This window comes from Acomys minous, assembly GCF_964271855.1.
Source record: "Acomys minous genome assembly, chromosome: 8".
Lineage (NCBI taxonomy): Eukaryota > Metazoa > Chordata > Mammalia > Rodentia > Muridae > Acomys > Acomys minous.
In genome coordinates, this window is record NC_140489.1 from 106,454,849 (window position 1) to 106,481,349 (window position 26,501).

The 26,501-nt window shown below is 42.7% G+C and overlaps 1 protein-coding gene across 2 annotated transcripts in view; it reads right to left on the bottom strand.

Moving 5' to 3' along the window:
• Positions 1-13,522, bottom strand: part of XDH (xanthine dehydrogenase) — a 69,859-nt gene extending 56,337 nt beyond the window's left edge. The window contains exons 1-5 of one of the 2 annotated variants that reach the window (XM_084793634.1): positions 13,445-13,522; positions 12,382-12,639; positions 4,578-4,635; positions 1,817-1,913; positions 530-635 (exon numbers count right to left, since the gene is read on the bottom strand). In XM_084793634.1, coding sequence (XP_084649760.1) covers positions 530-635; positions 1,817-1,913; positions 4,578-4,635; positions 12,382-12,423 — 303 coding nt within the window. In that variant the 5' untranslated portion in view covers positions 12,424-12,639; positions 13,445-13,522. Of the gene's footprint in view, positions 1-529; positions 636-1,816; positions 1,914-4,577; positions 4,636-12,381; positions 12,654-13,444 lie in introns of those variants that run through there. The other variant, XM_084793635.1, reaches the window with a different exon arrangement.
• Positions 13,523-26,501: the final 12,979 nt, after the last annotated feature.

Here is a 26,501-nt window from a genome sequence, read left to right on the forward strand (position 1 = left end):
ATACCATGGCAATGAGTCCCCTCAAACTGTGAACTAAAGTAAGTTCTTCCATTCTCGAGTTGCCTCTGTCCGGCATTTTGCAGCAGCTGTGTGAATTGACGAATCAACATTTGTGTTGTCCAAAGATGGGAGGTGAGTGGTGCAACTGGGATTACCCCTTCACACAACAGGAAGTACACAGGCTTATTGTTGGGAGTCATGGACATCTGGAATTGAGGAGACTGTAGATATACTAAAAAACAAGGCATTGTCCTTCTCTGTCTTCCCAGGTCTGGAGAGAGGACGGCCCTGGACACTAGAGTCAGGAGGCCTATGCTGTTGCTGTTCCCCTGGGGACCATGCTTGTCATCCTGGTCCCAATGGTAAGGAAGCTTTGGGTTTGGGTACCTGCTCTCTCTACCTTGAGCATCTAGAAGAGATTTGGGTCAGGGGTAGTGAAGTTTCTCCCAACAATCCAGAACAAAGCTGCGGCCTCGGCCCTGGGCCTCCCTGTAAAATGGTCCAGCTTAACATCCACCGCTCCACTCACCTGTACAGGATGCAGCTTCTTGCTGTTCCCTATGCCTTCCACAGTTGTCACGGCAACATGATGCAGGGAGCAGATGGGGGCCAAGCAGGCATTGACAGAAAAATGACTAGAACCACAGATTAAGGACATTTCATTGAGGCTGAGGCCACCAGAGCAGCACAGGGCTGCCGGATAGGACATTGAGGCTTTCTGGATGTCTCTTTGCTCTGAGCTATGTTTTTGTGTCTGCTACTGTCCTTAGGTGGAGATCTAAGACCCTGAGCCAGGAACAAAAGGGGGCTCTGTTGCACCTGAGACTGAGCCTCCTCTAAGTCTTGGTGGGCCAGCTGCCATTGCACCAGCCTCAAAATTGGAACGGAGGAAAATGGGCCACTTTAAGCTAGCTCTTATCCCAACTCTAGAGGGCATTGAAAAGAACTTTCTAGCAAGCTGCAGCCTTAAAGCAGCATGCTTCTCTATCTGCAGGGCCCTCCTTGCTCCTCAGCACCAGAAACTCTGATTACTTTTTCTTTCATGTGTTCACCCCCCCCCATTCCTCCAACTCCCTGGGATGAAGGCAAAGATGAGACTCTAGCCTCTTACCTGTATCTGTCACTTGATTACTGCTCTTTCATGAAAACAGACAATATAGGCTTCTTAATGCCATGAACATGCCAGCTCTCGTCCAAGGGCTGAAGAAGTCAGGGTGAATAAGATAAAACTCCCTACCTTGCAACAGCCTGTGGTCAGCATGGGAGAATGGAAGTGGGTGTAAAAATCTGACAGCAAGTGATTCAGGAGGCTGTGCAGAGGGCATTAAGAAACCTGCATAGGTAAGAGGGACATAACTCAACCTTGGCAGATCAAGGGCCACTCCTTAGGGGAGATGCAGTATTTCCAGGTAGAAAATTCCTGGGTGAGATAACATGCAGGGCAGACAACAGTTTAGAGCAAGATCAGGAAATGAGTAGGGCCTAAGCCATGAGGTCTTCATATTGTTCAGCTTGAGGAGTACCAGGCCCCTGATGGAAAAGGAAACTGGGGAGGAAGTCAGGGACGAGCTATGGAGAATTGTAGAATGATTTTATGGGCTGCTGTGTTGGCCTCGACTGTAGGATGGTCCATAGTTTTATCAGTAGTTCAGAGCTTGGTCTCCATTCATCAGCCAGGAAAGATCCCCCATAAGACATCATTCTACATTCCTTGCTCACGACTGGAGTCTGCTTATAAACGTACATGCTCACACACTTACTCACAAGATGACCCTGCATCCCTCCCATGGACCACCAAGCAGCAGGCAAAGGATACACGATCTTGTCCTGGAGACAGTCATACTTAGAGATCATCACGGTGCATGCTCCGCAGCCACCTTCTCCACAGCCAAGCTTGGTCCCGCATAGCCCCACTGAGCAGCCACTTGTTAAGGACACAGATCCAGAGAAAGGACTCTCTAGATGGATGGGAGTGCTGGGCAGAGCCTCCCAGGTACAGCTTACACACAGCCCAAGCCTTTGACCTAGGAGGCAGCTGACCTATGGTCTCCTCAAGCCACTGTACACTAGAGACGTGAGAAGAGATGACTTCCACTGCACAGATGAGCCAGCATCTAAGGAACACCATCCAGATACAAATTCCAGGGTCAGGATCTCCCAGGGACTGAGCAAGAGAATCTTGCATCTCAAAGGCTGAGTATACGGGGTGGCTAAGAAAACAGTGAAACTCTTCAGCCAGACAGTGATTATGCTTTAGGACTTGCCAAGCCTTGGAGTTTTTACCCTGAGATTTTCAGGCTTATAAAGTCCCAGAAACCAAAACTAAAGCTGGACCAGGCCTTTGAATATATCGCATTGTATATACAAATGAGAAATAAAAGTTTTAAGGACCAGGAACCAATAATGGACCCAGATCTTATATATACTATGGAAAGTTAATCTATTAACTTCCTAACTAGTAGCCTATTTCAAACCCACGGCAGTCACGTGACCACCTTCCTTGAGTCACATGGGCCTCCTTGCTGAGTTTCTGTCAGTCCCTAAGATCCCATATATCTCTTCTGAGGATGGGAGACACAGAGGATTATTAACAGAGGGCCAAGTCCTCCATTATCAAGATAAAGTCAACAAGAAACAACAGTACTGCATCTTACACTTAAAGCTCTTGATTTTTCATAGCAATTCACCTAGGGAAGAGCTACTGTTTCTCTACACATGAAAATGCAGACCAAAAAACAAGGCCTAAGCTGTGACATGAGCTGCAGAGTGTTGTCTTGTATGTTATACTCCTCTGACTCAGAAGTCTTCTGACTCCAGAGCTGTGTAGTCCACCTCCTCCTCCTGCCAAAGAGGTTTCCTTACATCCTAAAGTTCTTTTGTTTGCTTTTTTTTTGCTCTCATTAAGCGAGGTATATGGACAGAGATGGTATTGTCGCCTAGTCTTTATCTTCCAGCCTTGACATCTTTCTAGGAAGCCTGGAGTTGAACCAAGGCTCAGAACATTTCTCTGGTCCTCACAAATTAACTGCCAACCCAGACTGCAATAAGGAAGCAGACTTTGTACTTTCCATGGCAACTTTCAGTTTTAAATCCCTCTAAGCTTTGGTCTTTAAATCAGTCCACTGTGATATGGAGTTTCTGGGGCCCCTAGGCTTGCAGAACAAAAACTGAAACCAGTAAGGAGTTGAAATGAGCTGTTTTCAGAACACCGAACTTCATCTCAATAACCTCCTAGTGGGGTTGGGCTGGTAATGGTGTCCCCTTTTCCTACTCACTGGACTCTCTGCCACAGAAGATGTACCCGTACTAGGTCATCCTCCATGCTAGTAGGATGGGGGTGACCCAAAGTGAAGGCCAGGATTCCAGGCTCACTTCTGTGAGTAATGAAGAAAAAAAACGGGTCACTTCAAAGGAGCCACAGGCATACCTCAGGTGATGTGGGGAGGAGGACACCATAGATGTCAAAATGAGCATAGTCCTGACAGCAGGCCCCTGGAGAGTTCCCGCCTAGATGAGAAGGGACATTCATGGCTCCAGCTTCCGTCAAGGGTCCATCAGAACTTGCCCAGGATATACTTAGTGAAAAGCAGGTCACTTAAGCGGTGTCAGCCTCATTTCCTCCCAGAGGAATTTCTGTGACAATTATGTGAGATGAGCTCTACAGACTACTTTGAGCTCTGCCTGTTCATAATAAGTGTTCATTAACTGTCAGCACCTATATTTTCTGTTGTTTTTGATCCAGGGTCCCAGAATACTTTGATAACATGAAAGAGCAAATAGTGTGGAGGATTCTACAGAAGCCTTCCCCACAACGGATGAAGAGCATCGAGCAGCCCAGGACACTCTCAGGCAGTGCTTCTCACATCCTAATACTGTGACCCTTTAGTACAGTTCCTCATAGTGTGGTTCCTCATTGCTACTTCACAACTGTAATTTTGCTACAGTTATGAATCATGATGCAAATATTTGATATGTGACTCGCCCCCCCCCCCCCGTGAAAGCATCATCTGACAATCCCCCCTTAAAGGGGTTGCAACCCACAGGTTGAGAACCACTGCTCAAAGACGTCACCTGACTTTCATGTCTCTGAAGCCTACAACCAAGCAGTTGGTGCCTTACACAGTGCGACCCTTGTCTGGGAATGCTCAGTAATAGAAAGTTCACCGACTATATGGAAGGCCATAGGTTCAATGCCCAACAGTGCAAGAAAAAAAAAATAGAAACCCTTTCCCTGGTCTCTCAGGGCCTCTATGGAGACAGAGAGGCTCCTGGGTAGTCTATGTATTAAGCAAACTTCAACTAAGGAAAAGCCCACTACTCCCAAGGTGAACGACCAAGAACTCACAGGGGCTGGAAAGGAAGGGCTTTCATGGACACAAAACCAAATCCTGGAAGAACACCATGAACAGCCTCTCACTTGAGAACTGGGATTACCCATGCATGCTCTCCCAGCTCTTGATTACCACAGCTATCCAGATGCCTTCAAGGCCACCCCCTGGTCACTGGGAAATTCTGTAAGCTTCAGAGAATGGTCCCACAGTCTCCTCTCCCTCACTCCCATTGCAGAGTCAGGATACACTTTCTTCTCAGGTAGACCAGAAGTGTTGTTTCCGGGTCTGCATTTCTCTCCACCACCTACCAAGAAAATAAGACATCAAAGAATCGCCTATCCATTCTTTTACAGTTGATTTATTCCCTTTCATAGCTCATCCCAAAATCTGTAGCATTAATGGGTACATACTGAATAGACCATGGCAATCAAGGTATTTTTTCTCAACAGTCCCATAAAAATGAACATATGAGCTTTAAGGCACGATCAAACCCTCAAGTCCCAGAATTCCACTGGACACCACAGAAGTTCAGGTTCCATGCTGGTGAGAGCATGACGAAGTCTCCTCCAAGTCTGGCATATCACCTCATCCCTCTTGCCTCTTCCCAGCTGTAAATCCCAGAGGTGGAGCTGCCAGCATGCAAACCCTAACTCTATTTCCTTGAGCACGCCTGCGCAGACTCCGTGTGATGTGATGACAGAAAGCCAGCTGGGCATATAGTCCATGCTCACAGCAAAGTGTTGTGTGCCGCAAGCTGCCACAGTGGCAACATGAATGTGCTAGCATGGAGGAGCCATCTTAAGCCAAAAACCCATCCACTAGTTCAGTAAAGCAGGAAAAAACTTATCTATAATGTGAGACGCTCTCCCCGGATGTAAACCTTCAAAGGAGATCCGAGAGGGCCCATTCCCCCACTCCTCATACTTAACAGCTGTGAATTTATGATAAGGGACTCTTTAAGGGAACTGTGCTATAGGGCCTAGAGTTTCTTCAAGTGGAAGAAAGGAAGTATCTACCTCATACCTCAAACTAAGAGAAGGGACACATTATACATAAGTCTACCATTCCTCCATTGTAATATAGTGCCAGGAGTCAGACCAAACCAAGTCTTTCTCACAGGCCCTGATGAAAGAACAAAGGTAACTATACTTCTGTGTTCTTGTCTAGGAGTGGACTCCGCAAGGCTGGAGCCAGTATCCTCAGATGACTTATGATCGCAGCTTCTGGGGCCCTGACTCCTCCCTGTGGGCTGAGGTTATCAGCCTTAGCAGCTGTTTCTGCAGAATTCTGGGTTCTCTTCCCAGCATTTCTGACTTAGCTCTCTGCTGACTTTTGCCAGTTTCCCCCTCTACAAATAGAGCATGTGATAAATTCTTAATAAATTTGCCTCACATGAGTCATCAGCTTGTGCAAGAACTCCTTGTTTCTTGTTTTTCTCGGTTTCTTGTCCCCAGTCCTCCCACTTGATGAATCACCACTCAGGTTCGGGACAGCACATATACCACAACTAAATAATGTTGCTAACTAAAAACTGTGTCTTTAAACTCCTACTTAAGCTTAAATGGAAGAGGTGGCAGTACTGGTGCACATCCCGAGAATTCAGTAGGTCCGAGAATTTTTTTTAGCAGTGGACATACTACGGACCAACCATGGCATAGACTGAGCTGTCTGAGTGTACTTAAGTCACTCTCAGGAAAATTTCCTAGAGGAAGTGATGGGGCCTCTCATAGAAGGGCTCTTTGTACAGTGGAACCTTCTTGTTGGGGGCTGAGGAAAAGCAGATGGCCTAAGAAATGCACATCACTCATGTCATGAGATGCACGAGCAAAAGCTCCCTGCGATGCTCCCTGAAGAAGCCTTGAAGCCATCAAAAGAGTCAGCTCTGAACAGCTCAGAAGCCACCTTAAAACAGCCCTTTAAGTGAGATGGGGTTTGCTTTGGTTTAGTTTGGTTTTTTGTTTGCTTGTTTGTTTATTTTTAGCTGTCTCTTGACATCATTTTACATTGAGACTGAGGAAACTTTACCAGAAAATAAAATTATACATGTGCATGTGTGTGTTGTGTAGTGTGTGGTATATATATGTAGTTCATCTATGTGAGTGTGTGGGTGCATGTACAAAGAGAGAGAGAGAGAGAGAGAGAGAGAGAGAGAGAGAGAGAGAGAGAGAGAGAGAGAGAGAGAACAAAGCAGGACATCAGTTGTCTTCCTCCAGCTCTCTCGGTCTTACTATTTTCAGGCAGGGTCTCTCACTGATCCGGAAGCTTGCTATATAGGCAAGACTGCCTGGCACTTGAGCTCCTGGGGTCTGCCTATCTCCAACCACCAATGCTGACATGTGCAACCACTCCTGGCATTTCATATGGAAGCTGAGGATTCAGACTCAGGCTCTCATGTTTGGAGGGCCAGTGTACAGACACCTGCTGAGTTGTCCCCTCAGCCCCGATAAGAGTATTTTTATATTGACTCCAAATAATACATTTCTGAAACTTGCAGAATTTCCCCTTTAATAACATTTAAAGGAAAGTGGGGCGATACAAAGTATAATTCTTAGAGAAATAGTATATGTTTTCTCTCATTTGGGACCTATAGATTTTTATCTGTACATAGATATACATGTATATGACATGGGAGACACAGGAACTAAGAGGATGGAGGGGGAAGTGGAGGGTGGGCAGTAGATGAGTAATATGATTAACATACAATACATATATGTATAATTTTTTAATTAAAATTTTAAATTAATGGCTTTTCCTTTACGATAAGACCCCCCAGATTCCTGCTTGCTCAGCATCCTCGTTATTGAGTCCACGTATGGCGAAGCTTTTATTTCTCGAAGAAGAAATCATGAATGCAGATTTTAAAAAATGACCCCTAAATTACCTTTATCACCCTCCTGGTGGGTATCAGTGACCTTAGCATGCCGCTTCCCCCCCACGTTGCTCATTCCTCCTTTCTGCTGCATCACACTAGCCCCCCAACACCTGCTGTGGCCACCTACAAATTCAAGGTGAGGTCCTTAGTATCTCTCAAGACCCTTCTAAACAAATCCTTAGTCCTCAGCGTTAGCTGTCCTGCCTCCTACTTCCCTGGCAACCCAATCCGAATGAATTGAAACTCCATCATATCTTCTAGCCCCGTGCCTTGAGCATGTCTCCCTCTTTCTTGAGCATCTTGACAGCATATGCTCCCTTATTCAAGGCTTTTCTACATCATAGGAGCTGTAGCCCACTCTCCCTTGAGCATCTACAAGGAAAAGCCTCAGAGCTTGCCACAGTGTACCCTACAGAACGTTCCCTCAACAGGAAGTCCAGGGGGGGAACACTTGGTAGATGTCACAGTTTGAATCTTAACTATTCCCTACAAGCTCATGTGTGGAACATGTGTTACCCAGCTGATGGGGTGGTTGTGAAACCTTTAGGAGCTGGGATAACTAGTGAAAGTAGGTCATGGGATGGGAGAAGCTTTGGCTCTTCTCTCTCTTTGTCTTCTCATCTGTCCTGCTGTGGATAATGGTCCTCCTCACTCTTTCATTCCTGTGATGGTCTGCTCAAGTGTATAAGGCCCATTCATGGACTGAATTTTCTGAAACCATGAGCCAAAACAATCCTTCCTTCCTTCCTTCCTTCCTTCCTTCCTTCCTTCCTTCCTTAAATTGATTCTTGCAGGTACTGTGGTGATGGCAATACAAAAGTAACTTACACTGAGGGAAGCAGATTTATAAAACTTGGGTTGATGGGCCAGCAGCATGGCTCAGTGTGTAAAGGGGCTACCACCAAGCTTGCTAACCTGACCTGAGTTCCATTCATATCATGTCATATCCTCTCTCTCTCTCTCTCTCTCTCTCTCTCTCTCTCTCTCTCTCTCACATCACACACACACACACACACACACACACGTGCACATAGAGAATAAATACATAAAATATAGTAATGAAATTTTAAAGAAAAAAATGAATGAGTAGATTGCTATGAAAATTTGAACTTTAAAAGACATAGTGATTACTGAGTACAGCAGCGCATGCTTTTAATCACAGCACTCAAGGAACAGAAGGAGGCCAGTCTCTGTGAGTTTGAGGCCACCCTTGTCTTCTTAGTGAGTTCCAGGACAGCCAGAGCTACATAGTGAGACCCTGTCTGAAAGAAAAGAGAAAGAAGGAAGGAAGGAAGGAAGGAAGGAAGGAAGGAAGGAAGGATGAAAGGAAAGAAAAGTCCTAAGGGATGATAAAACACACTATATACAATTAAATCTATAACTAAAATTATGGCTAATCAGTGAATAAGTAAGTAGATGGGGAGAAAGACTGGCTGCCTCTGCCACTAATAAACGTGACTGGCCACCTGGTACCTGACACAATAATTGATCCATCTAATAAATCATGGTGCTGATTAGTGCACGAAAGCTAGATTAACAAGATAGTTACACAACCTCAATGCCCGCTCACAGATGATTAATTACGAAGGTAAAAAGAAGCCTTTGGGGGAAGAGAATTAATGGGCACTGCCTTAGTTCAGAGTTGAAAGTTCAGGTCACTCTGGCAAAGCTGATAGGACATATCCCTTGATAGAATACGCCACAGAGAAAGCCACACATAACTTGTGGGGTAGACTTTCCCAAGCAGCAGACTGGGAACCAAGTTTTAAGACAGCATGAGGAAAACTCAGAATTATTGTCACCCTAAGGAATTGTTGTCCTGTTCTCCTCAGAAATGCTAGTGTCACTAAAGACTAAGGAAACACTGGAGCTGCTGCAAGTTAAAGAAAATGAGATTTTAAAAAGCCATGACAACCATGGTCCAGCTCTGCTGATGGATGATAAATGGCATAAATGGGGGAAATTATAATAAATTCACATGAGATATGTAATGCTTTTATATCACAACTGTATTTTCTGAATTTCATAAAGGGATTGTCAATCTCTAAAAATTTCTTTATTTCTAGGATAAAACTTAAGAAACATGATGTTTGAAACTCTCAATAATCCAGAAAGAGTGTATGCTTTGTATATTTATAGATGGTTGTTAAATATATAAAAATTTTTGTAAACTTACATACATACATTGCATACATATATTCATCTGTGGTTTTATATATGTATAATAAGTATATTTATCCTGGAAGAAAGAGATTGAGGGGCCTAAAAGATGGCTCAGAGGGTCAAGGCACTTGCCACACAATTTGACAAGCTGAGTTTAATCCCAGGAGCCCACGGTGAAAGAAGCAACTGGCTCCTCCGTGTTGTTCTCTGCTTAATTCCTCTGTCTACCGTAACGTACAATCACACACACACACACACACACACACACACACACACACACACACACACACACCCCAGTACATACACAAAATTTAAGACTTTTTCAAAAAGAGAGAGAGAGCATATAAAACAAACATGACCAAATGTTAACAGTTAGCCAATGTGGGAAAATGATTTTTATTTAACATTTCCTTGTATTCTTGAAATTTTTTCCTTAAAATATAAAGTTTAAAAATATTATTTTAGTACAGAGTTTTTTTCAGATCTGTCTGTTTTCTTGGGGCTTTAATAACTACCCATCCACACTCCAGCCACATTAACTGTGCATTTACTATATACAAGAAGATGGTATCTCCTGCTGACAGACTTCCACAAACTCCATTTGGAACACATGACTTTGCCTTATCTTCACTCACTTGTCTACCTAGTCTGTGGATGGTCCAGATTTCCAAGGGAATTCTGATTCCTCCAGTGCTCACTCCAGAGCCTCTGGCAAGCTTGATACACGCTGATCACGAGTGCAGAGCAGCTGCAGTGAACATTCCATGCTGTCCGCCACTTCCTGTAAGGACTTCTCCTGTCTGACTCCAGCTACATCTTATCTGTCAAATCTTCCCAGAATCTTGCAGCAGCCACTAAACCATTTCAACTAAACAGAGTGACCACTCTGAGATTAGAAGAATCCCAACCCCTGAAAGGCACATCACCACAATGATGCTGAAATAAGTACTGGGCAGCTCTCTCCCTTTAAGACTGATTCCAGAAGATGACAAGCCGCCAAGGTTCACGCCACTCCCAGAAGACCCCACAGATGCTTGGTGCCTCATACCTGGACCCCTCTCTAACCCCTACTAGTGCAGACAGAGCCCTGTACAGTGTCACAAACAAGGCGAGCAAGTGGCTCCCAGATGAGACCGAGCCACCATCTTTCTACAGCTTCTTTGGTAATTTCTTTGCACAATATCTGTGGCCCAATGCCTAGAACATCTTGAAAAAGGAACTGACTCCAGAGTTACTCAATCTGCCTCTGCTCACACAGATTACCTCACTGGCTCATGATCATTACCACCCTGGGCCTGGTCCTTTACTCTCTCCCTGTCTCCTCATCCTTCCAGCCGTTTCCCAAGAGCCCACACCTTTCATTCATCATGAGAAGCCTACAGGATCAGAAGCATCCGGAGACAGAAGGGATTGCTATGACACTGCTCTCTAAAACTCAACAACAACAACAACAACAACAACAAAATCACTTCTCTGCAATGCAAATAAAATACAAGGAGAAGCAAGTCTAGCCAAGCTGGTTCACCTCAAAAGCACTCCTTTCTAGACACAGAGGCCATCAGCAAGCCATCCCTTCCGAAGAATGGTGGGTCACACACAAATCAACAGCGTAATACATAGTAAAACCTTAAAGTAAGGCATGACGTTAAGAATCCTTGGAGCCTGCTGCTAACTCACTGAAAAAAAAAAATCATTAATGAAAGCCCCAAAGATGATTTCTTTGTGTACACAGCATTTCTAGGAAGCAAATGTTATGGCTGTTTCTTACATCTCCATGATATAATTGCTGAGCACAAAAGAAGTTTAAAATATTGGGTGCAAAAGACTTATTACCACCAGCTTAGGCATTTCAACCGAGCTCCTGTCTTGGTACCAGTTGCTCAACTCAAAAAAAAAAAAAAAAAAAAGAACGAATCTCACAGAGAGGATCCTGGACCCACGGAAGGGATCACTCACACCGAACCCAACAGGCTTGCAGTCCTGGTGTTGAAATGGCTCCTGAAGTTTCTGTGATAGTTACCCAAACACATCCCAGCAGTTTAAGTGCTTAGGGGTTCTCTGAAGCACATGTTCCTTCTAGTAAATTCCCTCCAAAGTTACTCAGTTTCTTTAAGCAACACAGAAGTAATGAAACAAGTGAAATCTTTCTTCTTTGGGGATCCTTTGGCCTGGTCATGGTTTACACTGTCCATGTAGCCAGTTACAGTGGGGGGGAGTGAAGGCCCCCTCTCCTATGATCTTGTTTATTCAAGTGGGGAGCTGAAGTTCTGTTAATATCTTGAAGGGAGGCAAACAGCGTCAGAGACAGTACACGCCCCTTGCCCCCTTCTTTTCCTGCACTAAATTGAAATTGCAAAGATTCTCAGGCTATGAGGGATTTTTGAGCCCCATACCATCTTCATATACCAGTGACTTTTAAGAGGTTTGTAGTATTTATATATAGAGAGAACTCAGAGATGGTGGAAGGGGATTCCATAATAATAATAATAATAATAATAATAATAATAATAATAATAATAACAATAATAATAATAATAAATGGCTTGCCACAAGGTGTCAGTGTATGTCCCCACACAGTAAATCAGTTCTTGCTGTTAAATCTATGTACAGGATAGATCAGAATCAATGGCTATGTGTGTTTTATGTCCTGGCATTAGCATGAAAACACATTGCTGCTGCTGCTTCTCTTAGTAAAGAGAGCCATCAAACACTAGGCTAGATTTACTTAAACACAGAAATAGAGGAGTGCTGACAGCCCCCCAACTCACCTATGTTCTGTCCCATTTCTATCTCTGAGCCCGTGTGTCCACTCCCACGAAGTGAACATCCTTCTCCCTTCCCCCTCCTTTGTCCTTTGCCCTCTGAATGTCTTGCTCTAAAGTTACCAAACTACAGAAATACCTTTTAAGGGATAAAAATGAGAACCGGAGATCAGAGGGGCCACGTAAGAGAGATGACACAGGACCCTTCCCTCCCAGGCAGCTGCTCCTCCAAATCAAGTCAACTCCTGCTTACCTTTTTGCCATTCACAAAGAAAACCAACTCGTCGGCTGTCATCGCTGCCGCTGCCGGTGGAGTCACTGAGCTCCTGTGAGGCGCTCGCAGATATCACTGCCCTGCAGCTTGAAAGATAACACCTCCCAGCAAAAACGAAACACACTGGGCCAATGGGAAAGAATCAGCTCCAGGCATGGAAAGTTTTTGGCAGGAGTCACAGGCTTGCGCAATCCAGGAAGGACCAAACAAACACACAGCAAACCATACTCTCCACTCCTACCAAAGTACACAGAAGAAAAGTGCCCGCATACATTAGTGAGGCCTGCCTCTCGGCAGCCAATGACTGTGAATTCTGGGCACCTGCCCTTGTAGAACCTGCCCCCTCCTCCCTCCCACTTGCCATACCAGGAAGAGAGGGGGAAGGCACCTTTCGTCAGCCACTGCCAGCAGAGCTGATTCACTCTCTTCCGGTCCACACTTGTTACGCTACCAGCCCGGCTCCCACTAACACAGACTCACCACTGGCATGCTCACCTCGTTCTCTCAGGGCCTGGTAGCATATTCAGATCACAGATATGGAACCCACTGTCCAGACTCAAACCTTGACCTTTGACTATAGCTTATCACTTACCCGCCTGCAGAACTCACTCAGCTTGTTTCATCTCAGGAAGGGACACACACACAAAAAAATGATACCCAAATCAGAAAGCTGAGAAACAAATGGTTTCTTGGATATGCAGTATAAACTTGCAAAGAACAAAAATATTTATCACTTTTGAAGAAGTGTCCTCATCCTTGGAACAATCCTGATAACGTGTCATGTTTGAAACGCTCACAAAAGTTGTCTAGTTACCAGAGAAACACACACACACACACACACACACACACACACACACACACACACAGTTTTAAATATTAAATAAATGAAGCTTATACAACATAATCACAATCTATTAATAGAGCTGAAAACCTTTCCTCCGTCAAGGGCATTCACTGTGCCTATGCACAGTGTCCACCCAGGCAAACACCAATGGGCTCTCGCACCCTGCTCCACCCCTCCCACCACCCCATTCCACCCTACCTTAGCATCAGCCGCCACTCTGTCTGTCTCCAGCCCTGCAGTCACTCAGTCACTCGGCCAGCCTACAAGAGGACACTTCCAGTGCTCCTGGAAGACCACAGAAAAGGAGCCCAAGATCATGAGTCACATATGCCTGGTACAGTCCCATCTTAAAAAACAGGACTCCTAGGACAGTCACAACATCAGCACATTGCCACTCTGACAGCACAGCCCTGACAGAATCAAGAATGAATTCGTTTGTCAGTTGACCAATATCCCAGTTTGTCCCCAAACTATGTAGGGGCTTGTGTACCAAATGCCTGTAAGTTTCCCAGTCCAGGGCAAATGGGGAGGCCATCAGCCATAAAAAAAAATGGTGATTGTTAATTGGAGTGGGATTCTCTACAAAACGGGTCATTTGTCTGTCTGAGATCTTAGTGACATGACTGGTAGAGTTGTTGTTGTTGTTGTTGTTGTCGTCATCATTGGTCTTCGTCATCGTTGTTATTGTTACTTCTGCTGCTTCTCCTGAGACCAGGAAATGGGACTAAACATTCCAGGACAGTCCCTCACAGGAAAGACTTGCCCAGCCTAACATGTCAGTCAAGCAGAGAAATCCTGAACTGAAAGGAAAAGGGCGGGGAGAGGAATTAAGGCTGAGCCTTGGGTGTGTTTTGTAACTCTCCCTGTTCCTCACACTCCTATGATTGACTGCCTCTTCTATTCACTGACTCACCCGTCTTTACATCTCCCTGAGCTCGGCCTTTCCTCCTAGGCTGTGCCACCCCCCCCCAGCCCCCGCCCCCCCCCAGCCCCTGCCCCCCCCCCCCCACTCACAGTCCCAAGGAAAGTTACGTAGGCTGGATCTAGTATTAGCTCCATCACCTTTGCAAATGTTACTGTCTTAGGCTCAGTAGCTTCATTACAGACATGACCTACGATACCTACTCTGTAAAATCAACACTGCTGAAAATTAAAGAAAGAAGCCAATATGTCTGTGGAAGATGCTGGGGCAAGTGCTATATGAGGGGTACAGGAATGTGAAGTTGAGGGGTTTGTAATGCCCACAATCCCCCTGCCATAGTCTGAAGGAACAAGTAAGCTGATCAAGGTACTGCGGAAACAGAATAAACAGAAAGAAGAGAGGAGAGAGCAGCTTTAGCTGACCTCAACCCTTGGGAATTTACCTGCAAAGCACCCCAAAGCCACATCCCCAGAGGAAGGAAAAGGGGCTCTGAAGTTGAGATGTTCGCAGAAAACGTCACGCCAACCCCATGGCTGCTGGTGCCTTGTGGAGCAAGAGGCCCCTTGGAACTACAGGAAGTAAACAAGTAGTGTGGTGAATGGGGTGCAGCCTCAGGTTTCCTCACCCCGAGACACAGAGACTGTGGAGATAGCTGAAATGTGGTGAGGAAACCGGAAGCTGAGAAATTCTTAATGCTGCCTACCCTGGCCACAGCAGAGAGAACCTACATGGCTGACAGGAAGCTTGTGGTAGAGCTTGGTGCAATGCACCAATGGACCAGTAGATACAGGCTTGGGGCTTTCTCCTAAGCAGGAAGAAACATGAACTGAGAACATATTTACTTCAATTTATTGCTCATTTGTGTTCATATTTTTTATTTTTCATTTTTTATATATCTTATTCGGTTTTTAATTTTTTAATTTAATTTGTTTCTTTAAGTATGTATACTTTTGTATTTTTAAATATATATTTTATTAATTTATTCATATTACATCTCAATTGTTTTCACATCCCTTCTATCCTCCTACTCCTCAATCCCTCTCACTTTCCCCCTTACTCCCCTCCCCTATGACTGTGACTGAGGGGACCTCCTCTCCCTGTATATGCTCATAGGTTATCAAGTCTCTTCTTGGTAGCCTGCTATCCTTCCTCTGAGTGCCACCAGGCCTCTCCATCCAGGGGACATGGTCAAATATGAGGCACTAGAGTTTGTGTGAAAGTCAGTCCCCACTCTCCACTCAGTGGTGGAGAATGGCCTGTCCATTGGCTAGATCTGGGTGGAGGTTCAAAGTTTACTGCACATATTGTCCTTGGCTGGTGCCATAGTTTGAGCAGAACCCCTGGGCCCAGATCCGCCTGTCAAAATGTTCTTCTTGTAGGTTTTTAGGCCCTTTGGATCCTTCTATTTCCCCATTCTCCCTTGCTTCTCTCACCTAGATTCCCAACAGGAAGTCTTCCCCTCTGTCCCAATTTCCTGGTAAGTGAAGACTTTCATGGGACATGTCCCTTGGGCTAGTGTCCAGATATAAGTGAGTATATACCATTTGACTCTTCCTGCTTCTGGGTTAACTCACTCATTATGGTCATTTCTAGTTCAATTCATTTGTCCACAAATTTTGGAAATTCCTGGTTTTTAATAGGTAAGTAGTATTCCATAATGTAAAGGTACCACAGTTTCTTTATCTATTCTTCTACTGAGGGAAACTTAGGCTGTTTCCATGTTCTGGCTATTATGAATAAGGCTGCTATGAACATGGTAGAGCAAATATTCTTGTTGTGTCCTGGAGCATCTTCTGGGTATATTCCAAGGAGTGGAATCGCTGGTCTTGAGGAAGCCTTATTCCCTGTTTTCTGAGAAAGTGTCAGATAGATTTCCAAAGTGTTTGTACAAGTTTGCATTCCCACCAGCAATGAAGGAGTGTTCCTCTTTTTCCACATCCTCGCCAGCATGTGGTGTCTCTTGAGTTTTTGATCTTTGCCATTGTGATGGGTATAAAATGGAATCTCAGAGTTGTTTTGATTTGCATTTCCCTGATGACTAAGGATGTTGAGCATTTCTTTAAGTGTTTCCCAGCCATTCCATATTCCTCTGCTGAGAACTCTCTGTTTAGTTCTGAGCTCCATTTCTCAATTGGGTTATTTGGTTTGGTGGTGTTTAATTTCTTGAATTCTTTATATATTTTGGATATTAGACTTTTGTCAGATATAGGTTTGGTGAAGATCTTTTCCCAGTCTGTAGGCTGTCACTTTGTTCTGTTGACAGTGTCTCCTGCCTTACAGAAGCTTCTCAGCCTCATGAGGTCCCATTTATTAATTGTTGGGATTAAGGCCTGGGCTGTTGGTGTTCTGTTAAAGAAGTTGTCTCCTGTGCCAATGTGTTCCAGGCTCTTCTCCACTTTTTCTTTTAACCGATTTAGTGTCTCTGGTTTTATGTTGAGGTCTTTAATCCACTTGGACTTGAGTTTTGTGCATGATGACAAATATGGGTCTAATTACATTTTTTTACACAAAGAACTGGAAATTATCATACTGAGTGAGTTAACCCAGAAGCAGGAAGATTCAAATGGTATATACTCACCTATATCTGGACACTAGCCCAAGAGGCGTGTCCCATGAAAGTCTTCACTTACCAGGAATGTGGGACAGAGGGGAGGACATCCTATTGGGACTCTAGGTGAGAGAAGCATGGGAGAATGGGGAAATAGAAGGATTCAGAGGGTCCTAGAAACCTACAAGAAGAACATTATGACAGGCAGATCTGGGCCCTGAGACCCAAACTGGTCTTGGTGCGTGGTTCAGCCCCTGAGTCGCTAGCTGAGTTCAGTGCGCGATTTGGGTCCAGAGACCCTAACTGGACTCGGTGCGCAATTTGGCACCTGAGACCCTAGCTGAGCTCTGCGTGTGGTTTGAGCCCAGAGACACTTTTGTATTTTAAGTGTTCAGGTCATGTGATGTAACTTGAATCTTGCTGGGGAAATCTCTTATGTCTTTCCTTTTCTCTACTGCCTTTCATATACCTAACCTATATACTTGACTTAGTTCCTACTCTATCCCCTCTTACCCCACTCCCCATACCCCTTCACTTTACTACTTAAATATGTGCTATTCTTCCCCAGCAAGACACCTAGTACCCCTATCTTCAACCCTTATAGGAAATATCAGTCAAGAGCATAGGATTGTAGCAGCTAACATGGGACTTGGGTTGAATCAACACAGTTGTCATCACAGTCAACCTGGGTGATCATAAACCCAAGTGAAAACAAGCCACCAAAAAGAGTTACATAAAAGAAAGGAGACAGAAGCAGTAGGGAAGGAGGAAGAGCTGCAAATTAGAGAACACAGACTCCCCAAGATATGCACAAAGCATAACAAAGAAACATGAAAGACAGGAGACAATATTCCACTATGATAGCACACAGGCTGACATCGTCTTTTAAAAAAGATTGCAGTGGTTTTTGTTGGTTTGTCAGTTAGTTGGTTGGGTTTTGGTTTTCCATGTTTTGTTTTGTTTTGATTTTGTTTTGTTTTGAGACAGGTTTCATTATGTAGCCTTGGCTATTCTGGACTAGCTCTGTAGACCAGGCTGACCTCAAATTCAGCAATCCACCTGCCTCTGCCTCCCAGAGTGCTGGGATTACAGGTGTGCACCACTGCACCCGATGATTGCAGTTTTATCAAAAATTAAATTATTCAGAGGCCAAATAGAGAGCCCAAATAAACAGATAATGAATTGGCTTAAATTATAAAATTGATTCAAGACATAGAAAGAAAGTTGCCAATATGGCATAGCAGTAAGAACCAGTAACTTGGAGGGAAAAAATTCAAATGCTGCAAAAGGAACAAGCAGAATTCTGGAAATGAGAGAATCAATCAAGTAAATAAATAACACAGCAGAAAGCATCATCAACAAACAAGACCAAGCAGAAGAATAAATCTCATGAGTGGGTGATAAGGTTAAGACAATAACGCACACAGGCATATGGGAGGAAAATTGGCCTAGGGAGATTTCTCAGTGGCTAAGATACTTGTGTGAAGTGGAGACTTTGGATCTTCAGAGCCCAGGAAGTGGCAGGTGGTCTTGGAAGCCCGTCTGTAATTCTCACCTGAGGAAGTAGAGGCAGAAAATCTCCAGAGCAAGCTGTCTAGCAAGAGTAGCCGTACTTGAAAGTTCTGAGTCTTAATGAGAAACCAATGGACCTCACCACACATATACAAATACCCAAGAGAGCAATCCAAGACTGCATGGGGTAGAAGGAGAGGAGAGAAAATCAAATGCCTTATACTACCTAGTCAATGAAATTTTAGCCAAGAATTGCCTGCATCTAGAAAGACAGCCATCCAAATAGAGGAAGCCTTCAGAACCCCAAACAGTCATGAACAGAAAAGAATCTCTCCAGGGTGTACCATAGTCAAAGTATCAAAAATGCAAAATAAAGAAACCATAAGAGGAAAATGCCACATACAGAGGACTAGGCATTAGGATAACATCAGATCTGCTGTTAGCACCATAAAAGCCATAAAAACATGAAATGACGTATTTCCACCCTTAAAAGAAAAAATTATTAACCAAAATTCTGTACTCTGAAAATATTTATTAATGAAAAGATGAAAAATAATATTTCAAAACAATGCAGGCACATACATAACCCTAAATAAATCAATCAGATAATTAATAATAGCTAAGCCAACATTAAGAAGAAATTTAAGGGTTATTATACACAAAGGAAGAAGAAAGATACACGGAAGAACACAGGAGAGAATACATTCTATGAAAGCAACAGATAAACAAAGGAGAACTGGGAAAGAGCCAGTTATGTTCAACAACAGCAAATATCTCACACTGCCAGGAAAGAAAGAAAAGAGCTGTCCATCAGCCAGCCAGAACAACAAGCAACAAAACCACAAACAATAGCAAACCTTTCTCAACTACAGCCTTGAATGCAAATGGCCTTAAGACAATAAGTAAAATAAGTAATGGACTACATTTAAAAGCATGATCCAATTATCTGTGGTCTCCAAGAAACTCATACAGCTCATAGCAAAGAAACTGGGAGTCAAAGGTTGGAAAACAAACTATCAAGCAAATAGAAACCACAAACAAGCTGGGAGAGCAATTCCCATATCTGATTATGTATGTCTCAAACCAAAACTACTCAGAAGAGTTCATCAAAAGGATATAACTACCATGGATATTTATGTCCTGAATCTTGAGCCAGGCCCCCAATTTCATGAAACAAACACTACAAGGCATAGAAGGCCACAAAAGTCCAGCTACAATAATAATGGAGGCTTTAGCTCCCCATTGGTATACCAAGATAGGCTTTCCAAACTGATCAGTCAAGGGAGCTCAGAGCAAAACTACATCACAGATCAAATGGACCTAATAAATCCACAGTACATTCCACGTAATAAATCAACAGAACAGTCTTCTTTGCCACACTTGGAAGCATCTCTAAAATTGGCCACATTGTAGGTCACAACACAAGCCTTCATAAGCACAAAAAAAAAAAATCAAACCCCTCATCATATCAAATTACAGTGAAATAAAACTAGAAACCAATAACAAGACTAACCTCAGAAAATATACAAATATCTGGAGATCAAACAATGTTTTTGAGTAGAAAATTGGTCATTGAGGAAATCAGGAGAACTTAAAAAGTCCTAGAAACAAACAAAAATGGCAACAGAGATGACAGCAATCCCTTGGATACAAGCAAGTCAGTCCTGAGAGCTTAAACATTCACATTAAAAATTCAGAGCGTTCTCATTGTATGGAAGATGCTCCATCACACAGCAAGGACATTTGCTCAGCTATGTTCCTAGCAGCTTTATTCATAATAGCCAGAAACAGGAAAAAAATCTAGATGTCCCTCAATTGAAGAATGGATTTTTTAAAAAAAAAACTGTGGTACATTTGCATAGTGAACTACTACTCAGCAACTAAAAACAAGGAAATCGTGATATTTGCAGGCAAATGGATGGAACTAAAAATGATCATCCTGAGTGAGGTAACCCAGACCCAGAAAGACATTCATGGTATATACTGACTTATAATGGGATATTAGCCCAACATAGATGTCATCTGAGAGTCTCCACTCCGCAGCAGATCAGGACAGAAGCTAGGACTTGTGCTGGACTGCAGGTGAGAGTGGTATGGAAAAATGGAGGAATGGAAGGATCCAGAGGGTTCAGGAGCCACATAAGGAGACCATCAAGGCTGACGGATCTGGACCCAGGGGGGCCTACACAAACTGATGCACCAACCAAGGACAATACATACAGTAAACCTAGCCCTCCCTCCTTCAGCTATAGCCAATAGACAGCTCATTCTCCATGGTTGTGGGGAGAGTGGCTACTGCCTCTGACATGAACCCTGGCACCCCCAATTTAATCACTTCCTCCTTGGTGAGGAAGCCCTGCAACACACAGAGGAAGGGGAAGCAGGCTATCCACATGAGACCTGATAGGCTGTGGTCATATGGTGGAGGAGAAGGTCCCCTTCTGTCAGAGGTCTAGGGGAGGGGAATAGGGTGAAAGAGGGATGTAGGGGGTGAACGGGAAGATACAACTGAAGGGATAATAATCAGGATGCAATCTGAATAAATTATAATAAAATGGCTAAAAAGATCAGAGGGATATCAATTAAACAAGCCAACAGGACACTTCAGGACTCCTAGGAAGCAAGAAAAAGTGTATCCCAAATACAAGAGACAGAAAGCTATAATAAAGACAAGGGTATATATTTGTGAATTCAAGACTAAGAGTACAATACATAGAATTAATCAAAGAATTGCTTCTTTGACAGTATTTTAAAAATTGACCAACTTCTAGACAGACTAGCCAAAAGTCACAAATTAATAAAATTAAAGATGAAAAGAGCATTGTTACAAGACTAATGGAATTACGTCATGAAGGACTGCTTTGAAAAATTATATTCTGAAAACTCTAGAAGAAATGGGTAAATGTCTAAACTCATATGTCCTATCAAAATTAAAGCCAGAAGATATAAATAACCTAAACAGGACAATGACAAACAAGAAGAGTAAAGCAAAATTAAAAGGCTCTTCACAAAATCCCAGAGCTAGATCCATGTATTGCTGAATTCTACCTAACTTTCAAGGAAGATCTTATACCAACACTCCTCAAGCTATTCCATAAAATAAAAATAGAAGGAACACTACTACACACATTCTACAAGGGCAGTGTAACGCCAATACCAAGACCAAATAAAAACACAACAACAACAACAACAAAAAATAGAACAATCTCCCTGATGAATACAGATGCAAAAAATACTCAACTACAAAAAGAGAAATTTGAAGAACATCCATGTGTCTAGGGTGGCTGAGTCAATATTACGAAGATGGCTTTACTGCCTTAAGCAATCGACAGATTCCATAATAATCCTCATTAAAATCCCAATGACATTCTTGATATAGTTATAAAAGAAAAATCCTAAAATGAATATGGAAACATAAAGAGCATGATGACCAACGCAACTCTAAGGAGAAATAACATAACCAAAATTATCAAGTTGTTTGACTTCAAACTATAATACAGAGTCGTGGTGTCAAAAACAAAATGGTACTAACACAAAAGCAGATATGTAAACCAATGGAATGTGATAGAAGACCCAGAGGTAACCCCACTCAGCTGTTAACATCTACATTTTTATAAAGATGTAAAAAGGCATGCACTGGGGGAAAAAATAGCCTTTTCCATAAATGGTGTTGACAAAACTGGGTTTCCACTTGCAGAAAAAATAAATTATATCCATATCTTTCACCTTGCACAAAAACCACCTCAGACTGCATCAAATACTTTCATTTGAAAATATTAATCCTGAAATTAATAAGGGGGAAATATTTCAGGATATAGGCATAGATAAGACATTTCTGAACTGAGTCCCAATAGCAAAAGAAATCTCCTCAAGAATTGATAAATTAGATTATATGAGGTTGTAAAGCTTCTGCACAGCAAAAGAAACCGTTAGCAGAGCAAACAGTCTACAGAATTTAGAAAAGTCTTTGCCAACTATATTTCAGAAAAGGGATTAATAGCTAGAATATGCACAAAACTGAAAAAAGTAAACACAAGAACTGCAAATAAATAAATGGGCTGATGAACTGAACAAACAGTTCTCAATTGCCAATAAACATTGTTTTTCAAGTATTAAACATCCCTAACCATCTGGAAAATGCAAATTGAAACTATTTTTAAATAAAATCGAGAACAATAAAGAAAAAGTCAATTAATAGTCCATTTATATCACAAGAATAAACATCCTAGGTTTAATAGATATGATTCTATAGACATATAAGGTAAAGTAGTTAGACAAGGTCTTCAAAAACCTCAGAGACCTACAGAATATGGCATTTAAAGATGTTTTATTATTTCAAAGAATATTTGAAAATAAGACAGGTTAACTCCTGGCAACACTCAGCCTACCTCAAAGAAGATGATGAGCATCAATGAACCTCCTTATGGAGATGACTTCAAACGTGGCAAACAAGCCACTGGAAAAATGTCCATTTTTGCCACAGACAGAATTCTCCCAAAAAATTAGCAAGCTTGGCTGCAGGCAGAATTGACAGCCAAACTCTGCTAAGATAAGATAAGCAAGTCCTCAATAGTTCCTGCCTCACAAATATATCTGTTAGATATACTGAATTAGAAGGCTGAAGAGGATGCTCCAACATTATGGAGAGTTGTGGGTGACTATTCAGGCAGCAAACTGTCTCTGCCATCTTCTCATTTTGGAAGCTGCTAACCTGTACTTCCTGTCTACTCAGATAATTAATTTTATTCCTTCTCAAGCCTCTGATGGGGTTGAAAACCAGATAGTTGGGTTTTACAATTAAGCTTAGTTGTTTAGAGGTTAAGATATATGTAGGTGCAGATAGATGTTTTAAGTTGCTAAAGAGATATGATAGATACTTATTTACATTCAAAATTTTAGTCACCAAGATAGGAAAGATGTTTTCTTCAAGGCTGCCAAATATAAATACCCAAAACACTATGAATGTAACATTTATATAATTTCTGATTGTTTCATGGTTCTTCTTGCTGTAGGCAGTTTATTGTATATATGTTTAATAATACAAATGTATATGTAAAAAAAAGAAAATAATTTTTTTAAAAAGGAAGAAAAAAGAAAGAAATCCAGTGTAATCTCTGACATCCACATGCACAAAACACATATCCAAATACACCACACACATTTTTATATGATCTGTGTTTCTGTGTGCCTGTGTTGTGCATGTAGAGGTCAGAATACAACTGGGAGGAGGCAAGTCCCTCCTCCTACTGTGTTGGTTAAGAGGATAGAACTCAGGTTATTAGACTTAGTGGCAAGTACCTTTAACATCTCAATGACCCTTAAATTTTTAAATAATAAAATGACATGGAATTCCAGTCAGAAAAGCTACCATCACACAAATTACAGCAAATTCTGGGGAGAATGTGGGGTGAGAAGAATTCTCACCCACTGTTGCTGGGGTGCAAACTAGTGCAACCAACCCTATAAATCAGTATATATACTTCTCTAAAAAACTAAAAACAGATCTAACATATGACCCAGCTATCTCACTCTTGAGCAATTACCCAAATGACTCCACATCCTACCACAGGAACGTTTGTTCATCTGTGTATTGCAGGTCTTTTCACAATAATGGGGAAATGGAAAAGGATGTCCATCAATAGATTAATGAGTTGAAAATGCATTACACATTTGTATGTATAAACAATATAGACACAATTGAGTTTTATTCAGTCACAAAGAAAAGTTAACATGTAAAATTTTCAGGAAAATGGATGGGACTAGAAAACATATTAAGCCAGGTAACCTGGGCTCAGAAAGACAAACTGTAAGGAGCCAGCCACGATCGTGCCAGCCGCATCCAATAATGGCGCTGGTCTGTGTGCTGCTACCTGTAAACAATTGCCAGTACGCATGCGTTTGCTAGAGCTATCTCCAGTTGCCCCTCCCGTTAGGGAGACTATGCTAATTGTAACTGCGCTTGTGTAAGCTGTTGACCTATCTGCACTCATATGTTAATTAGGCATTCTGCCTGAACCTGTGAGGTATTAGCAGGCCGCTTTAGATGGTATTTAAGTTCAAGCTCTAGGGGAGTTTGGGGTCCTTCGCTTCAGTTTCAAGGGCGCTCCCAATAAAGCGTGTTTGGGAAGGATCCTGGTGTCGAGCGTCTTTCCTGCTGGCAGGAGGTCGCGTCAACAAACACTATGCGTCTCCTCTTATATTCAGACCTAAGCTTCCAGCTGTTAAATATATGTATCTAGATAGGAGCAAAAGTGGTGTCTTAGTTACTCATTTACTGCTGTGATGAAACCATGACTAAGGCAATTTGTAAAAGAAATCATTGTTTGGGGGGCTTGTTTATAGTTTCAGAGAGTTAGTCCATGACTATCATGACAGGAAACATGGTGGTAAGCAAGCAGGCATGGGGCTGGAGCCGTAGCTGAGAGAGAGAGAGAGAGAGAGAGAGAGAGAGAGAGAGAGAGAGAGAGAGAGAGAGAGAGAGAGAGAAGAAGAAGAAGAAGAAGAAGAAGAAGAAGGAGGAGGAGGAGGAGGAGGAGGAGGAGGAGGGGGAGGAGGAGGAGGAAGGCTGGGGAGAGAGGGAGAAGGAGGGAGGGAGGGAGAGGGAGAGGGAGAGACTGAGCCTAACACACTTCCTCCAACAAGGCCACAATTCCTCCTAATCCTTCCAAGACAGTTCCACTAACTGGCGCCCAAGCATTCAAACATATGAGCCCCCAGGGCCAGTCTCATTCAGACCACCACTATGACCAAAAAAGCAATATGAGACAGAAGAAAAATCACAGGAAAGAAAACAGAACATAAGCAGAATTAAAGTAGAAGGGAGTATACTTGGGGTGAAGGGGAACATTGGGAACAGGAAGAGACGGGAGAGAATAGGAGCAGAGTGGGAGAACCAAGCAAAATGAAGTACATATGAAAATGGTATGAGGGGCCATCTTACCAAAAGCAATTTACAGATTCAGTGCAATCCCTATCAAAATACCTACACGATATTTTAAAGACATTGAAAGATCAATTCTCACTTCATATGGAAAAATAAAAAAGCCCAGAATAGCTAAAACAATCCTAGACAATAAAAGAGCCTCTGGAGAAATCTCTATACCCGATCTCAAACTGTACTATAGAGCAACAATAATTAAAACTGCATTGGTACTGGCACAGCAATAGGCTGGTTGATCAATGAAATCTAATCAAAGACCCAGAAATGAATCCACACACATATTGTCTCTTGATTTTTTGACAAAGAAGACAAATCTATTCAATGGAAAAAATGATAGCATCTTCAACAAATGATGCTGGTCTAACTGGATGTCTACATGTAAAAAAAATGCAATTGGACACATATTTGTCATCATGCACAAAACTCAAGTCCAAGTGGATTAAAGACCTCAACATTAATCGGTTAGAAGAAAAAGTGGGGAAGAGCCTGGAACACATTGGCACAGGAGACACACTTAAAGAAATGCTCAACATCTTAAGTCATCAGAGAAATGCAAATCAAAACAACTCTGAGACTCCATCTTACACCCACCACAATGGCAAAGATAAAAAATTCAAGTGACACCAAAGGCTGGTGAGGATGTGGAGAAAGAGGAACACTCCTTCATTGCTGGTGGGAATGCAAACTAGTACAACCACTTTGGAAATCTATCTGGCACTATCTCAGAAAACTGGAAATAAGGCTTCCTCAAGACCCAGTTATTCCACTCCTTGGAATATACCCAGAAGATGCTCCAGCACACAACAAGGTCATATGCTCAACCATGTTCATAGCAGCCTTATTCATAATAGCCAAAATTTGTGGACAAATGGATTGAACTAGAAATGATCATAATGAGTGAGTTCACCCAGAAGCAGAAAGAGTCAAATGGTATATACTCACTTATATCTGGACACTAGCTCAAGGGGCATATCCCATGAAAGTTTTCACTTACCAGGAAAGTGGGACTGAGGGGAGGACATCCTATTGGGACTCTAGGTGAGAGAAGCATGGGAAAATGGGGAAATAGATGAATCCAGAGAGTCCTAGAAACCTACAAGAAGAACATTATGAAAGGTGGATCTGGGACCAAGGGTTCTGCTCAAACTATGGCACCAGCCAAGGACAATACGTGCAGTAAACTTTGCACCCCTACCCAGATCTAGCCAATGGACAGAACCTTCTCCTGTTGAGTGGAGAGTGGGGACTGACTTTCACACAAATTCTGGTGCCCCATATTTGACCGTGTCCCCTGGATGGGGAGGCCTGGTGGCATTCAGAGGAAGGATAGCAG